We start from the raw sequence: 17,795 nt of genomic DNA, 5'->3' as shown, positions 1-17,795 counted from the left end.
AAGGCTCTGTGTCACAACAACCGCACAATAACACACGCGTGTGACGTCACGCCGGGGCAAGATTAAAGGGGAAGGTCTGTACAACAGTCTACTGCTTCTATACCATACCATGCAATACAACAAACTGTTATCACACCTATAACAGCAAAAAGAACTTATTAGGAGCCTCTGACTAATACATGGTAGGACCACTGGAATAAAGTTGGTTTGACGTGCAGAGATGTGGAAATTAAGGGACCGTCTCTGAAGTTACACACGACGTTGTTAAACACGTTTCTAACTTCAATAGCATTTGAAGGGAATGACTTACAGTCATGTAACCAACTGTAAAGTGTTCATCTAGGTGTCAGGTATAATGCCCCCCTCTCAGATTTATGATATTTATTAAAATAAGCTATTAAATATGTAAATTTTATATGAATTTCACTGCAGAATGGGCCCATACACAAAATATACCATCATTTAAAGCTCAATAGCATTTGAAGGGAATGATGTACAGTCACACATCCAACTGTACCGTGTTCGACTAGGTGTCAGGTATGATTCACACCTTTTAGATGTTTGATATTTAACCCTACAATGCATGAACCAAAAAAACCCTTCACGAAAGCATAAAGGGGGTCAAAATGACCCATACTGGATTGAATGGTTTTCTTAAAAAAAAAAAAGACGTCCTATTAATGGAATAATTAAAAGAACTGATGATCCACGATTGTTTTAATGTCGTGTGTAACTTTAGAGACGGTCCCTTAATTTCCGCATCTCTGCGAATATCGATCGTGCAACATCAAACCAACTTTATTCCAGTGGTAGGACCTCCCTTTGCTCTCAGAACAGCTTCGAGTTCTTGGTCACATGGTTTCCACAAGGAACTTTCCTCTCAGGTTCTGGTCCATGTTGACATGACTGCATCACGTCATTGCTGCTGAATTGTCAGTTGCACATTCATGCTGTGAATCTCTCCTTATACCACATCCCAAAGGTGCTGTACTAGATTCAAGTCTGGAGACTGGAGAGGCCACTGTAGAACACTGTCATGTTCATGGATCCAGTTTGAGATGACTTGTGCTTTGTGACATGGCACATTATCATACTGGAAGATGGGTAAATTTGGGCCATAAAGGGATGCATATGGTCAGCAACAGTACTCAGATCGGCTATGGCAGTGGTTCTCAACAAGTTTTAAAATAGTACACATTATTACAACCTAGTTCTCTTGTTCAAAGTAGTTATAGTGTTCAGAAACATTTTTGATAATTCATGTTCCATACCCGTGTTATATAGTTTTATAAAAGCAAAAAAAATCTATCTATCTATCTATCTATCTATCTATCTATCTATCTATGTCTATCTATCTATCTATCTATCTAAACAGATTATAGATTAGGTTATATATATAGATTTTATGTAGAATAGATCATCATTATACCTGGTCTCCTCCAATGGGGGGTTGGGGGCTTTAGTTACAAAAGGTTGAGAACCTCTGTGGTATGGCATTCAAAAGATGCTCAATTCATATTAATGGGCCCAAATGTGCCAAGAAAAAAACTCCTCACACCATTAAACCAACCATTATCAGAAAACTGAGGTTGGGTCCATGGATTCATGCAGTTTACGCCAAATTCTGCAGCGGAAAGCGAGATTAATCAGACCAGGTGTTTTTCCAGTCTTCAGATGCATAGGGGGAATGCTTTATTGTTGCTCCACTCAGGAGTTGATTACGCTGATTATAATCCTTATCTTGATCAATACAACAATACTGTACAGGCAAGAGTGCAATTACACTGAATAGTAATGGAAATAGATCCCAAAGAGGCGACGCTCACGGATCGGCCGTCACCTAGCTGGCTAGCTTGCTGTTCACTGAACCCACACGGATTTGTAAATTCCCATTAAAAGTGCATCTGGTGAAATTAGCTTCACTTCTTCCTTTTCATCTTCATCTCATGAGCTTTCATATTTTAAGTCAAAAGTTCTAATCATGAAAAATGTATCATTCGCCATATACGCTACAATGTCAATAATTCTATTGTAGTAATCATTTCAGTGATACACAGTGAAAAGTCCCAGTGAGGTCATACTAAATATTAGCACATTTGAAATGACACTCGTCCAATCAGATTATTGAACTGGAACTAACTGTTGTATAATTGGCATTATACTACAGCGCTATCGAATTCTCCAATCTGATTGGTCAATATGTCTGAGTGTATTGCACTGCCCTGTGATGCAGCATGAGCAGCAGCTGGAAAAGATGCAGAGACTTGCTTCACGAGTCCCAGAAGCACATGTTAACCTTCACCCTCCTCAGCTGGTAGCTGTTGTGTGATGGGGAGAGTTAGCTAGCGGGTGGGAACTAGCAAGACCAAATTGGGGAGAAAATAGGGGAAAATCCAAAGTTATCGATGTTATTTAACAATGAAAAATGTATAAACATTGATATGGTAAAGTTTTCTGCACGTAATTTAACATTTATTTGACATTTACTAAAAGTGTCAGCAGTTTGTAACAGGCAGAACGTTTTCTGCCATGAGAGAAGAGGAGACAGACGCTTTCATCCATCCATCTTCTATACCGCTTACTCCTTCTTCAGGGTCACGGGGAACCTGGAGCCTATCCCAGGGAGCATGGGGCACAAGGCGGGGTACACCCTGGACAGGGTGCCAATCCATCACACGGCACAATCACACACACACTCACACACTACGGACACTTTGGACACGCCAATCAGTCTACCATACAGGTCTTTGGACTAGGGGAGGAAACCGGAGTACCCGGAGGAAACCCCCGCAGCACGGGGAGAACATGCAAACTCCGCACACACAGGGCCACGGTGGGAATCGAACCCCCGACCCTGGAGGTGTGAGGAGAACGTGCTAACCACCAATCCATGCTTTCAGTTTCTTTTTAACAAGCTTTTTTTTTCTTTTTAAAAGCTGCGTTTTTGGTCTTATTTATTTCAGGGGGGAGTCTGGTGTGAATGACTGAATAAACAGAATGACTGTTTAAAGCTGCAGTAGTGCATGAGTGGAAGTGTAACCAGATAGTAAACTAACCACAACTTCTCACTGGTATTCTAGAATATATTGATGAAGTGTAATCAAGATGTATAACCAACATTTAGAATTAACACTTAGAAGAAAAATCTAATCATCAATATTGTTTAACAAGTGTAATCTAAATCGTAGAACACTTTTTGATCAAGTTATATTCTAAGTGTGTACTGAGTTAGATGAATTCTGTGTCTTACTGTACTGTAAGTGTTTCTCGGTATCAGCCTGGCCCCTTTCTGCACAACAATACATTGGCATTAGATATTCGCTGAAACTGCTTTAGTAAGTAAACAACCTTGAAGCTGGATACCAATTAACGAGTTAGGACAGGGCCTCAGGAAGGGAGGTAGATACCAGCCAGGACGGCAGATAGAAGCAGACAGACGATCATTGAGACATAAGAAGGGAGTGTTGTTCAGAGAGAAACAAAAAAACACTCTACGTACCAAGTGAAACCTTTTTTGTTTTTTTGTTTTTTTTAAAGAATCCTTGTCCTCATAAAACCTTTTTAAGAAAACAACTAACTGTGCATGCTCCACAAATTTAAGATAACATATAGACATGAATAATTAACTGTGGCGAAGAAGATCGGTCTGTTTTAATGAGAAATGGCAAAATTCCACCTAAGATGAGGTCGCTGTGGAGAAAGGAATAAAAAGGGTTGTGTGTGTTTGCATAATTTAGACTCTCTGCAGACTGTCTCACTTTATCGTTTCGATAAAGTTTGATGACTTTTTGACATCTACTAACCCTCTGTCTCTAAAGTTTTTTGACTTTAGGAAAATATTGAACTTTGGGGTGATTACAGTAACGCCGCTATACACTGGGCCACATCACACAAACCAGTCATAGAGTATTCGCCTAAAACAGCACACCTCGTCATGTTTCATTATACTGAAGTTTGTTTAAACGCAGTTTTACAAAACATACCACTGATGTAGTCTGCAAGTCAAAATTCCCATGACATGTAAATAATTATTTCTTCCATATTACATAACTTTACACAAACTAGAGCCTTTTAGTGCATTTCATTCTCCCAGCCATAATCCAGGAGCTGATTCACACTTCAACTCTAGCTGCTTAGGAACTTACAACTCGAGACTCAACTCATACAACAATATACCAATACAACACATCACACACACTTCATCTTAAACACTGTTTACACACGGCGTTTTATTGTTGCTTATGACATATAGAGAAACCTTCTACATGTAGCTCCTGTTTTATCTTCATGGCGAGAAATTGTTTGAGCATTGGCATAAAAAGCAAATAAAAGAACAATAAATTAAATGGTTTAAACAGTTTATGGGGGGAAAAAAAATACTGGAATGATATACTGGAAGGAACAGCAGAACATCAATGCACCTTACATATAATGTTAGACAGAGACCATACTGCCCATTAGTGTCGGATTGTAGGACATTATCTGTACACTTATGGAACTACGACATAAACAAAACTCATTATTCCGCAGAAAAATAAAAAGATGTTTAAATAAAAAGCTATACAGAAAATACCATTTTCACTCCATGGGGTTCTGAATGACGATCAGGAAATAATCTTTATCTGTGGAGAGAGAAGAAAGGAAACGTGTTAGTGTGAGATAAGTGCGAGATGTTTTCCTGTAAACAAACTGGTGAGTGAGCTGCACTTAAATTGGCTTTGATGCAACAACCTACTGGACACCTCCCAATTGGTTTCCTGACCGCAGTATGTTACTGGGCCTTCATCTTTGGTTTTCATTTCTGTCGTTGTTATGCACAAAAAAAATAAAAATAAATTGTAGTAGATTTTAGTTTTAATCTAATCCTAGTTTTTTCTGGAATTGGTTAGTGACAGCAGGAATACTGAGCTACACCGACTTCTACTGTAACACCTGCACATAATTACTGCGAGAACAGAACACGGGGATATACTTGAAGATATATACACGTGTATGAAGATAAAATGTGATAAAGATGTGAACATTTTCACTCTCAAAACATGAACGGATATTTACAGTTGTGCCCAAAAGTTTGCATGCCCCTTACAGAATCTGCTAAATCTTTATACTGTTAACACAATAAGACGGATCATGAAAATCCCATGTTCTTTTTTATTTAGTTCTGTTCTGAATAATCTATTTCACATAACAGATAGTCCACAAGACAAGATAATAGCTGAATTTATAAATATTACCCCGTGAAAAAGTTTACACACCCTTGATTATTAATACTGTGTGCTGTCACCTGGATGATCAGTGACTGTGTTTATGTTTTGTGAGAGCTGTTCATGAGTCCCTTGTTTGTCCTGAGCAGTTAAACTGGCCACTGTTCTTCAGAAAAATCCTCCAGGTCCTGCACATTCTTTGCTTTTCCAGCATCTTCTGTATATTTGAGCCCTTTCCAACAGCGGCTATGTGATGTTGAGATCCATCTTTTCACACAGAGGACGACTGAGGGACTCGTACACGACTATTACATAAGGTGCACACGCTCACTGATGCTCAAGAAGGTAACATATTAAGAGCCAGGGGGGTGTAAACTTTTGAACAGGATGATCGGTGTAAACTGTTAGTATTTTGTCTTCTGGGTGACAGGTCTCACGGTAATCTTAATTACCATCTGAAGGGCACTAAATGGAGAAAAAAAAAAAAAAAAAGATCTTAAAACAAAATAATAGGGACTGGGGAAAGAAAGCGGGGAACCCGTAGGAAACCCCTGCAGTACAGGGAGAACACGCAAACGCCGCACCGCGCACACAGGGCCGGGGCAAGAATTGAACCTCCAACCCTGGAGGTGTGAGGTGACTGTGCTAACCACTAAGCCACCGTGCATCCTTATATAATAATAGAATAGAATAACTTATACTGTGCTCAGTTTTGATGAAGTGCTTTGAAAGGCTAATCAGAGACTTCATCACCTGACACCCTGGACCTATTACAGTTCACATGCCATCGTAACTGCTCTACTCACATCACACACGTCCTACCTGTGGCCCTGAGCTATCTGGACACTGCAGTTTGTTGCCTACAGTTCAGCAGTTAACATTAATTCCCTCCAAACTCACCAGCAAGTTGGAGGACCTGGGACCTGGTCAGTGGATCTCCAACGTCCTCACAGGCACACCACATGGGTTGCAGACATGTCTGATCCTCCCACATGCTCAGCACTGGAGCCCCCCAAGGGTCTGAGCTCGCTGCTGTACTCATTGTACACTTATGACTGTGTGGCCACTTCCAACTCTACCACCATTGTTAAGACGACACTGTAGTTGTGGACCTGAGCTCATAACAACGAGAACGCCTACCTGGAGGAGATTAAAAGCCTGGAGAACTGGTGCCTCCTCCTGGACGTCAGCAAAAAAAAGGACCTGACAGTGGACTTAAGCACGAAGCAGGAGAGGAGCTACCAGCCCCAGATGTTAAACAGGACCCCAGTGGAAAGAATGGACAGTTTTCAGTACCTTGGTACTACAGTCACATAAAGCAAGATGAAGATCTGTCATGGTCCTGTCACATCAACACCCTGGTGAAGAAGGTCCGGCAGTGTCTTTACCACCTTACACGCTTAAGAGCTAAAGATGTTTCAAACCTGCATCATCTAGAACACCCTGACGGGAAGCATAACAGCCTGGTTTGGGAACAGCAGCAAGCAGGATAGGAGGCTCTCCAGAGGGTGGTGCGATCAGTTGAGCACACCATCCACACTGAGCTCCCTGACCTGATTTACAGCAAGCGGTGCTGGATCAAGGCCAGGAAGATAATGAAAGGCCTCAGCCATCTGAACAATGGACTCCTCTCTGCTGCAGCTTCTTCCCACAGGTCATTCGGCCCTCAACCCGAACACCACCAATGACAAGAGCTCGGACTTGCTTACACAACACCCACACCACCTACATTCCTTAATACATCTTCAATAACCACTTTAGCGTGTATTTATAAGTATTTGTTGTACATGTGAGCAATTTCAATACATTCCATAAAAAACCAGCACACATCATACAATTTTCGATTTGTGATATGGATATCGGGTTGAAAATATGGACACCAGGTAAAAATGAAGACGAATCTGAAGAAGTCCCTTCATGGGTGTTGAAAGAATTACTTCAAAATATCCATTAAATATTTTATTTGTGAAGGCAACAACGTATGGTTCCTTCACTTGCGGAGTTTGTGTTATATCTCTGAAGGAAAACAATACATTTGCTAACAATACCTCTACAGTAACTTGAATAGAGTACAACAAATATGTCCTGTGCTCATTTACAAAGAACCAGCAGGCAAACAACAGAGCATGTTCACTTAGAAAAATTACAGCATGAGGACTACAAAACTGGTCACAGCAATGCACACCTGTCATGGGCAACAGTGGAAGCCAATATCATGTCAAGAGCTAGAGGATGTGGAGTGAGTGAATGATAAGTGAAAGGAAGAAGAAGGACGAGCGTCAGATGAGACCCAGGCTACTTAGGTTGACCATCTGGTCGATCATGGATTAAATATGAGAGAGGCTGAGCAGCAAGGCCAGCTCAAAATGAGCTCCTACACTGTTACTTCCATCATCAGGATGTTTAAGAAGCAGAACATGCAAGTATAAGATACCACAAGTATAGTGTGGGCTAAAACTATTCATTCCAATGTTGGTCAATTTTACAGGAGTGTAAATACAAGTTAAACACCATGTTTTTGGATCATACACAGTGGGAAACGCTGTTCCACGAGTTTAAGAACAAATAGGTGTAAAACCTGTGTGAAGTTGCCCCCCAACCAGCGCAAAACGTCGGCAAAACAGTCTCAATCGTTTGTGCTGGTTTGTGCCGTAAAATTTTTGAGATATTATAAGAATATTTATAGGTCCGCCTATAAATATAGGGGGACCCCCCCCTGCCACATGCTCCGAATTCACCCTTAACAGACTCGACCGATTGTGCTGCTAAAAGTTACGTTTTTGTGAGTGTTTCATTTTGTTTTTTTGACAAGACCAACAGCAAACCAAATCACATTAAACAGTCGCATTCACTTAATTGTTACTTTTCCACTGTGCGTTTTCAACTTGTAAGGGACACAGCGGATCACGGGATGTGTGAAATGTAACACGAACTCCGAGGTAAGTGTTTTTACTTGGTACTGTACGTTTTTATGTGAATAACAGTCCTAATGTTAACATGACGTCATAAATAAATACACGCACTGTGTTTATACATACATAGGCCGCGTGCGTGCATAATATGAGATGCACAATACTAAATTTCTCAGCCGATACCCATAGTTCTTCCTTTTATGCCTTCTTCTAAATGAAAAATAATTAATTTAAAAGAATTCTGAAAGAAATGCAAATAAAAACTTTATTCTCTCCATTTCAGCAAGATGTTTGACAGTAACTGGTCTCATAAACACAAAACACATTACTCTAATGAACATGAACTCAATTCTGAAGATTAAAGTAAGATTATTAACTTATTGAATGTTATTAATTCATATTAACACTGACTGAATTCTAAAAAACCTCCCTGCTAGTCTCACACTCACTCTCCACAAACTTAACATATATACGTTTCTATCCAAAATGCTCCACTGTGTGTACGGGGCAGGGGGAACTGGTGAAGCTGCTTAAAAGCTTTAGTTTCATTGAAGTTTATTGTCATTATATTCTGTATTTGCGCGCTTGCAGTGTAAAGTCTGTTCTTTATTATAACGGAAGTGACGTGTTGGTAACGAGGCCGCGGTGCTCCTCACGCGCAGTGTAGACGCGCTGATCCAGAGTGTAGCGCGAGTAAGATCTGTAATGTCTCATTAAAACATTATGATCAAAAGTAAACACGAGATAAATAACGTCTAAAGACGACGAGGAACAGAAACCACACGGTGCAGTGAAAGTGAGATTTTATTATTCATTTACGACTGGAGTTTAATTCGGTGCTTTTTGTGCATCCATAAAAATTAATGCATAAATACTATAAAATAAATTATATATTATATATATATAAAATAAAATAAATGAATAATATATATTCTGGTGTGTGTGTGTCTGGGGGCCATCTTCAGTCGTCTAGACTCATAGCGGTCATGGCTGTCAGCGGGAAGTGAGAGCGAGGCCGATGCTGCGCAAGCCTTTCTAACTTTAATCCAATTCACACGCAAGTCGAGTTCCAGTTTGTGTTCTCCATAATGGAGGCGGAAATGGAAACGTGTGTGCGGGTTCTTTTCTGTTTTGGACAAACAGTTGTGTAAAGTTTTAGTCTGAATTTATATTTGTAACACTCAGTTTGTGGACTTTATTTGAAATAAACGGTAAATGGTACTGAAAGTGGTGACATGAAAACTTGTCCAGTACAATGTCTTGTATGCTACCCCCGTGACACCTCACACTGCTGTGTAACACTGTATTTTAACATCTGTAGCGACAAAATAGGATCCTTGTCGACCAAATTCTAAGTCATTTCTCTCTTGCTTAGCTTTGCGCCGGGTGGCCAAATTAGGCAGATGGCTAGGCTCAAATCCATCAGCTTTGTTGCCTCTGATGTCCTCCATACACGGGGTTCCATTCTACCCTCACACAGTTCTTCGGCTATCTACAAACGCAAGTTACCAGACATCGCATGCTTGGAACAGCCAGTGTGCAGGGAGTCATCAGCGTTTTTAATGAAAAACTTGAGCACCATTGGGCTGTTCATTTCAGGCTCTCGGTCACATTTTACACTCCTGACAGTTGCCTCGGATTTCTCAGAATTTCTCTGTGGCTGATAGACAGACCTTTTAAAGGCAAATGTGCAGGGGAGTTTCACTTCTTGCCCGATGTGATGATTTATCACATGCATCCAGATGCCAGGCTTCAAAATTGTGTACACCCTTTTTTGTGTTTTAGAGAACTTGTTTTTGTATTGAACTGTTTCAGGCAGAAATTCAATCCATTTCTGAAATAGAACTTGAAGATCAAATGTCCAGCAATCTTTTGGTCTGGGGGGAAGGGACCCTGGCTCAAAATCAGTGTCATCACTATTGCCACTTGTTTCATGATCACTTTCATAAATAGACCCTAAAGCATTCCAGATGTTGTGTCTCTTCAATTTAACAATAGTATACAGAGCCTTTGCAGTGATCTTGTTTTCTAGCTGCTCACTAAGCTCTGTCCAGATGCTCTGATTAGGAGTAGCTATGTTGCCATTTTGGACTATGGCCTCTTTTGATGAACAGAGGACTGTGAAAATTGAATCCCTGTCGACCGTTGCTTTCTTGGGCATCTGGCATAAGCAAAACATAATTACCCACTGAAATAACCCTGACACAAAAAATGTCATATACAGTATGAACTTGTTTTCATGTATGACTGTATTTGCCCGACTACAAGGAAAACATAATATAGTAATAATATATAAGGATATCTTATATTAGGACCAATATGGTAATGTTGACCCCTAGATGCACAACGCATTCAAAAAACTAACATGGGTACCATGTGCAGCTGTACTTAGCATTTCATAGCTCCATTAGCCATACTAGTATTAGCAATGAGTTTACTGTTCAATAAACCGTGACAATCTTAGCGCTCTTGAATGTTGTACCATTATGATTGAAGCTAAGTAATCATATTGTAACTGACAGTGTTAAAACATTGTACTTACACTGGCCAGAATTTTGATTTAGCAACTATATCGACTTTTCCTAGACTAACTTAACACTAATTTCCACAAGAGCAGCGTGAACAGAAGAGTCACTAACACCTAGCGGTGGCAGTGAAGTGTAGCAGATGATTCTCCTTGTAAATAAATGGAAAAGTTCAATCGTGAGACACCAGTGAAGGAAGTAAAGAGAATTGTTTGCTGAAATGATGAGATGATTTGTCTTGACAAAGTCTTTGGCCATTCCTCTAAAAGTGTTCTCACACCGAGGAAATTTGCACCTATAGGTCAAGGTCTAATATTGAAAAAAAAAAAAAAAAAACTGAGGCGGCACAAATAAAACTTTTAGCGGGACAAGCCAGCACAAACGGAGTACAAACAAACTAGACTATTTGGGGTGAATTTGGAGCATGTAGGGGGGTTGAGTAACCTCAGAATAACCTATAAATATTCTTTTAATATCTCAAAAACCGAAGTAGCACAAACGAAATTTTTACGGCAGCAACCAGCACAAAGGATTGATACTATTTTGCCAACTTCACGCAGGTGTAGGAAAAGTAAGTGAAATTATCCTACCAGCACTAAATATCCTATCGCTACAGTAACTATGCAAACAACGAGGTAACATTTGAGCAGTTGAAATGTTTTAAAAGTGCAAATTTCAACTGCAGTGAAAACACTGGCCTGGACGTGTGACTGGGGTTGATACATCTCCGCAAGGTGCTGTGGCCAGACCCAATCAAGAGACAGGATTTCTGTGGGGGGTTTTTTGTTGTTGTTGATTTGATTTCTGTTTCATCTTTACTGCTCATTAAAATGATGTAGGCGCATGAAACGACTCCTGGTATAGTTATAAAAGGTAAGGACACTTTTCTGGAATAATTAATGCTACTCTAATTAACTTAATCTATAGGCAGACTAACAGGATAAGGAACAATTTCAACTGGGACACAGAAATAACTAAATGTATTTCATTATGAAGGAGTCACTATCTGCGCTAAAGATTGTTTTGACACGGCACGTTGCGAGAAATCACTCGTGTAGTTCTGATTACATATTAAAATACCCTTTCCCAGTGTTGGTCCTGGACTCACATACAACTGGAAAATATTTTCTGAATACACTTTAAATGTCTTTAAGTCCTTGTTAGTGACTGAATTGTGTGAGGTGTGTCAGGAGTAAAGAACATGTTAATGTGCATTACAGGTCTGGAAAACAGTGGTCTAGTTTATGATGGAGACATTCAATAAAAATGACTGAAAACACTTATTAAACACGTACTGAATTCACTAATCAGGATCAAAATGACTAGGCGATGGCAACAATACAGTACCATACAAGCACAGACAAAAGACTGCAACATACAAGGAGACAGAAAGGAAAAGCTTTAGTTACCTGGAGCAATCATAATCTCATTCTTCTTGGAGCGGACCCTGAGGAAAGTGAGGTCATTCTGTGCGTCAATGTCCCTCACTGTACTCCGTGCTTTCATCACCAGCTGGTGGAGGAGGCCTGCATACTGCACTGTACTCGAGTTATCCAGAGTGGTTTTAATAGGAATACCTTCGGAAAGGAGAGAGCAAGAGAGATCAAACTTTTCTTTTTTTAAATTGTGTGTAAATGTGTGTGTCTGTAATTTAATGTTACCATTGCTTTACAATGTAAAAGGTTTTTCCATGCTAATAAAGCTACTTGAAACTTGAGAACACAGAGAGGCATCCACGAAGCAGAAGGCAAAAGCAGGACAACAATCACAGCTTTGTTTAAATTTGGCTGGACTTCATCATGTGATGTTTTCATGTCATAGATTAACTCCACATTCCACTAGCTAAAGAAAATCTTCCAACTGATTGATTAGAGTGTGTAAGAAATAAAACAGGGGAGGGTGTGTGATTGTAGAAAAAAAATTCCATGACCAAGTGCTGTGATGCAGCCCAGCGCATAGAGGAGTTACTGTTACAACCTCAAGGTTAATTATTCTAAGTCCATGTATATTTTCTGCCTGTATTTCATCTGAGGATGCCAGTATTACCTCCCAGAGCTGCTGTTTCGAGGTATACTGCCCTCATAGATCTTCCTTTTACAGATGCTCCACACGTTCTCAATAGGATTGAGGTCAGGCAAATCCATGATTTTTTTTTTGCGCCTGAGAAAGTGCAAAGTCCTAAACTCCTCTGTCCTGAAGACTTTCCCCACGTTGGAAAACTCACGGACTGTTACAAAACGCTAAAAATGCAATATAATCATCTCCTTACCGAAAACACCACCAGATCAACCCTTACGTGTTTTCCTTTGTTAAATAACAAGACTATTTCTTAATCGATTTATCATTAGGCTTAGATTACATAGAGTGTAGTGCGGGGCGATATATCGATATACTATCAAATACTGTCATAATTTATTACGCAATACACTTTTCTGAGATATCATCGGTATGGTGGTATTTAAAACATTTTTAATAATTGCAAACGAAATGGTACTGAATGGACGCTGATTTGACATTATTCTAAAAAAACAAAACAAACAAACAAAAAAAATCCTTAATCTTCTTTGTCTTCATAGGCATCAAAGTCAGTTTAATGGGTTTTATTTTTGTTTATTTTACTACTGTTCTGCAGACAGTTTGTTAGCCAAATCATATATCTTGATATGCATCATGAATCATAGAAACGTCTTCCAGTATCGTGATATGATCTGATAAGTCCCTCTGAACGAGCGCTTACTACAGAAACATGATCGTATTAGAACGAGAGCACTAACGTAACCGTGTGATTTATATTCCAGTCATCACTACGCTCAGAGCTGTAGTGATAGAAACTTCATCTCCAACGTCTGACCAATCAGATTTGAGAACTGGACAGCGCTGAGGTATAAAATCTGCTTATACACAGGTGTTTGATTGTGCGGCTCGGTACACAGATTAAAACATCTGATGAACGTCAGCTGAATCTTGAGGAAATCGTTAAACTATCCGAGTGCACTGATTACCCTCAGAGTTGATGATGATGATGCCTTGTACTCCTTTCTGATTCTGGATTCTCTTCAGCGTTTCCTCGACTTCAGCCTTCACACAGAAACACAACAGCCAACTGAAATATCTGACTAATGACCAAACATATAGCTGTGATTAATCACAAGAGAGACCTCTCTCTATATATATTTATGATCAATAAAAACTCTTATTAATCCCTGCTGGGGAAATGGCACTGTTACAGCTGCATGGTGGTAAGGATATTATACTCGAGAAGGCAGATCACTAAATATTTTACTGTATTATTGTGTCAAAATGACAGGGACATAAAAAGAATGATGACGGTGTGATTTATAATGCAGTAAATATGAGAAAACGTGGGAAATGCAGACGTACTGGTTCACTATATTCAGAGGATTTATTTATTTCTGTTTGTGTGAAATCTCTGGCATGCTTTGGCAACACTGTCAGGTCAATAATAACAGTTCATATTAGCAGTTAGCTACCGAGCTAGCTCTAACTAGTTCATTACAGCTAGCTAACGGATTAAGGCTAGATAATAAGACACAATTCAGTCATTTCTGAACAACGCAGATTCAATTATTGTGAATTTGAACGTTACCGGCTGTCAAAGGTTGCTAACAAGCTACACGCTAGCAGTAGTGAATCCCATTGTATGGCAACGCCCTGTAACAGGAAAGAGAAGCTAGTAGAGCTAGCGAATATTAGCTTGGTGCAGCTGTCAGTGTTTTTCTGAGAGCCGGAGAACACATAATCATACATTCGTGGTGAAATATCGTCCCGTTATAAAGTAATAAAGTACTTGCCATTGTTAATTATTTGCGTTCCTATAGGAATCCCAGCTACAGTTTCTGGCAAACAAACTCGCTAGCATAGCATTGGACGAGCCGTGCTCTGATTTGTTGTTGAATGTGAATTCCAGTTCGCTGCGCCCCTCTCAGCGTCACCTGCAGGCGTGGAGGAGAACTACAGCAATAAAAACAAAAACGTTACATCACTCACAGCAGCGGTTCTCAAAAGCACGGAGCCCTTTAAAGCGTCACGAAACACTAAACTACATTTGCTGAGATTTTAACTGAGGTGTTCGTATCGCACATCATAAAAGACAATCTTAGCATCTGTTCATTTTAATTGTAGGAGAAAACGGGTTAATTTTGAGCTTTTTTTCCCGCTATTTTTGTCTTCCTGGTTTAAAATCTCAGTCACAGGCGGTGACGTGGCAATGTACTATAGTACTTCGATGACGTGTCGGTGTCTCATAATTATTCATGAGCCTGCGTGTTCTTTTCCTATGAGAAGATGCGGTCTCTTAATTACTCATGACAGGACGTGGTGCTTTCCTACAGATGTAGTAGATAAGATGGGTCGGAGGTGTTTGTTTCAGTGGTGTAAGAGTTCGAGCGTGTTTATTCTGGAGAGCGATGAGAATTGGAGAAAGGTGGACTTCGGACTTGCTCATGAAAGCAGTTTGCGTGTACACAATGATACGGTACTCAGTCCCGAGGACTTTTCTAACCCTTTAAATGAGGTATGTTTCTAATTTTAACCATGACTGTTTTACTTACCTGTTGAGCTAATTAAACCGATTAAAGCTCCGCAGGCCGTAGCGTGCAAAAATATACAAGAGTCCGCGTTTAAGGGAAGATACTTTGGCTTTTTTGAAAAGCTTGAGCCTATTAGCTAAATAGCATTCCAACACTGCCTCCGAGCAGGCGCTGCCTCCAGTTTTATTTGATGTTTTCCTCCATAGTCACACCAGGTGCTAATGGTTTAAATAGATAGGACAGAGGACATGCACTGCTTTCTATTGTGTCTCTATTTAGCCCTGGGGATTCAGGAGGAGAGAAGTCCTCTGTCTGGTCTACAAACTTTATCTCTATCCATCTTTTTTCTGAGTGTTCAGAAGGCTTGCCCTCTCTTCCTCTCCTGCCTTTCGGCCGCCACGTCCACTCCCCCTCCCTTCTTCGTACAGCCATCCATGCCCATTCAAGCGCATTATTCAAAAACATTGAGAAGTAGACTTGAGTTGAAAGAGGGAGGTTTCATGACCCTTTAACTGTAAAAAATTTCTCAGCCAATACCGGTAACCGATTATTCAGGGTGATATCGGCCGATAGCGATAGTTCTGGTTTTTATTCCTTCTTATAAATTAATAATAATTAATTCCACAATTCTGAAAGAAATGCAAATAAAAACTTTATTCTCTCCATTTCAGCAAGTTGTTTGACAGTAACTGGTCTCATCAACAGAAAACACATTACTCTAATTAACATTAACACATGAACTAAATTCTGAAGATTAAAGTAAGATTATTAACTTATTGAATGTTATTAATTCATATTAACACTGACTGAACTGTAAAAATCCTCCTGTTAGTCTCACATTCACTCTCCACAAACACAAGCATTTCTACTTCATCACTGAACATCAAACTGGTCATATATAATATAGACTTAAATATATATATATATATATATATATATATATATATATATATATATATATATATATATATATATATATATTAACGTTAACTGGATATGAAATACACTACTCTGCAAATATATTTTTCTGTGCAATATATACTTTTTTGTCAACTCAACTTCATTTAAATCTTACAATCTTTTTGTATACTTTCATTTTCTCTCTTCTTAGAAATCGTAACCTGAAGATTCTCAAATCCTAACAGATTAAACCATTAAATATTCTACTGAAGTGAGTGAAAGAGACTAAAAAACTCAATTCTTTTTTAAATACAGTCGTACAGAAGGTTTTAGTGGAAAGTGCAGTAACTTTACATCTGACTTTACAGAGCAGAAAAACACAGGAAATGGATTTAAATGTAAATTGTGGCATGACTTAATGATGTGCTTCATTTTCACACCAGGAATGAATCTCATTACATTTTGATGCCAAACCCGATAAGCAAGGAATATTTGAGTAATTGTACTATTACTATAGGGTCTTTATACTTTACTTGAGTATTACTGAAATTACTTTTCCAATTACATAATTTCCAAGGGAAAAATACATGTATTGTTTACTTGCAATTTTATTTAGACCTTTAAAGTACATCTTACAAATCTTTTCTTCTCTTCATCATCTGCTGTGAGCTGCTCGTGCTAAACAGTGTAACACTGTACTGTAGATAGTCATGTATATCTGAATATGGATAAGTCACCAGACTGCAGCATGGAAGTTGCGGGTGAACGCCACTGTCCCTACTCCAGTACAATATTGTACAAAGCATGTTGAGGTAAATTTACATTTTCATGCTTGAATACATTTTGAAACAACTGTTACTCACACTTCACATTTTGGCTAGATACTTCCACTTCTGAGTAAGATTGCAACACATTATATCATTATATTATATCATTTCACAGTAATTTCTCAACACACGCACACACACACACATGCACACACACACACACACACACACACACACACACACACACATACACAGAGTCACTGGGGCTTCATTTAAATGTCAGCTGTAGCCCCTGTCTATCAAATAAACCGATTCTGGTTCCCCTCAGTTTTCCTCAGATCATCATCAGCAGGACCAACTCAATCCACTCAACGCTTCCATATCGAAACTTGGACTGCCATATATAGACCGTTTACATATGAAGGGAGGAGGAAGTGCCCAGAACTTCACCTTCACTGGAAACAAGCTGATCTCAGCAGCTGACAAAGCCATCTAGTTTCTGCAAAATTCCTTCCTACTTATGATCTGCAGTGTTTTCCTTTTCCACTCCTATTGGGAAGCTGTAAACCCAAAGACATTTTACAAAGCCAAGAAAGCTGTGAAATGTAGATTTTGGCAAGTTACACCATGTTCCTTTCAGGAAATAAAATTTGAATGTAAAGTTTTTCTGACTCCCACACATTCAGTGTCTGGTTTTCCCGGACTCTCTTCATCATCCTAATGACGCAGCACAGTTTTTATGGACTTATCTCGACTGACTTTGTTTGTTTTTTTGCTTGGTCTGACATAGCAGAGTACAAACATTTTCACTTCACAGACTAAAGAGTCAAAGTGCATTGAGACACAGATAAATGTGCTAATTTGCTAGTAATGGTAAAAGTCGATGTCAATTTCTACCAGGCAATAACACAGAACTGGCCCATGATCATGATTTGAT

The 17,795-nt window shown here is 39.3% G+C and overlaps 1 protein-coding gene and 1 long non-coding RNA gene across 2 annotated transcripts; one reads left to right on the top strand and one right to left on the bottom strand.

Annotated features, from left to right (window-relative positions):
- Positions 1–4,209: 4,209 nt before the first annotated feature.
- On the bottom strand, positions 4,210–14,609 carry dynlrb1 (dynein, light chain, roadblock-type 1). The gene is made up of 4 exons (XM_017450987.3): positions 14,454–14,609; positions 13,644–13,719; positions 12,051–12,218; positions 4,210–4,622 (listed from the first exon to the last, which is right to left on the bottom strand). Exons 1-4 carry the CDS (start codon positions 14,454–14,456, stop codon positions 4,579–4,581), a joined length of 291 nt encoding a protein of 96 aa, XP_017306476.1. The 5' UTR covers positions 14,457–14,609; the 3' UTR covers positions 4,210–4,578.
- Positions 14,610–14,698: 89 nt separating this feature from the next.
- LOC108255215 (uncharacterized) lies at positions 14,699–17,522 on the top strand. Its single transcript, XR_001810050.3, has 3 exons — positions 14,699–15,175; positions 16,761–16,903; positions 17,187–17,522. It is a non-coding gene; the product is annotated as an uncharacterized LOC108255215 (long non-coding RNA).
- Positions 17,523–17,795: the final 273 nt, after the last annotated feature.

The sequence above is a fragment of the Ictalurus punctatus genome, chromosome 21, assembly GCF_001660625.3.
Source record: "Ictalurus punctatus breed USDA103 chromosome 21, Coco_2.0, whole genome shotgun sequence".
Taxonomy (NCBI): domain Eukaryota; kingdom Metazoa; phylum Chordata; class Actinopteri; order Siluriformes; family Ictaluridae; genus Ictalurus; species Ictalurus punctatus.
Note: the sequence above shows the minus strand (reverse complement) of the source record. Positions and strands in the feature narration are given on the sequence as shown.

Bases quoted from the DNA above. Each gene is read 5' to 3' on its own strand.
- dynlrb1 (XM_017450987.3), bottom strand. The intron at 12,219-13,643 runs GTAATCAGTGCA...TCCTTTCCGAAG, and splicing joins CATCATCATCAACTCTGAGG to GTATTCCTATTAAAACCACT. The intron at 4,623-12,050 runs GTAACTAAAGCT...CTCTCTCCACAG, and splicing joins TGAGATTATGATTGCTCCAG to ATAAAGATTATTTCCTGATC.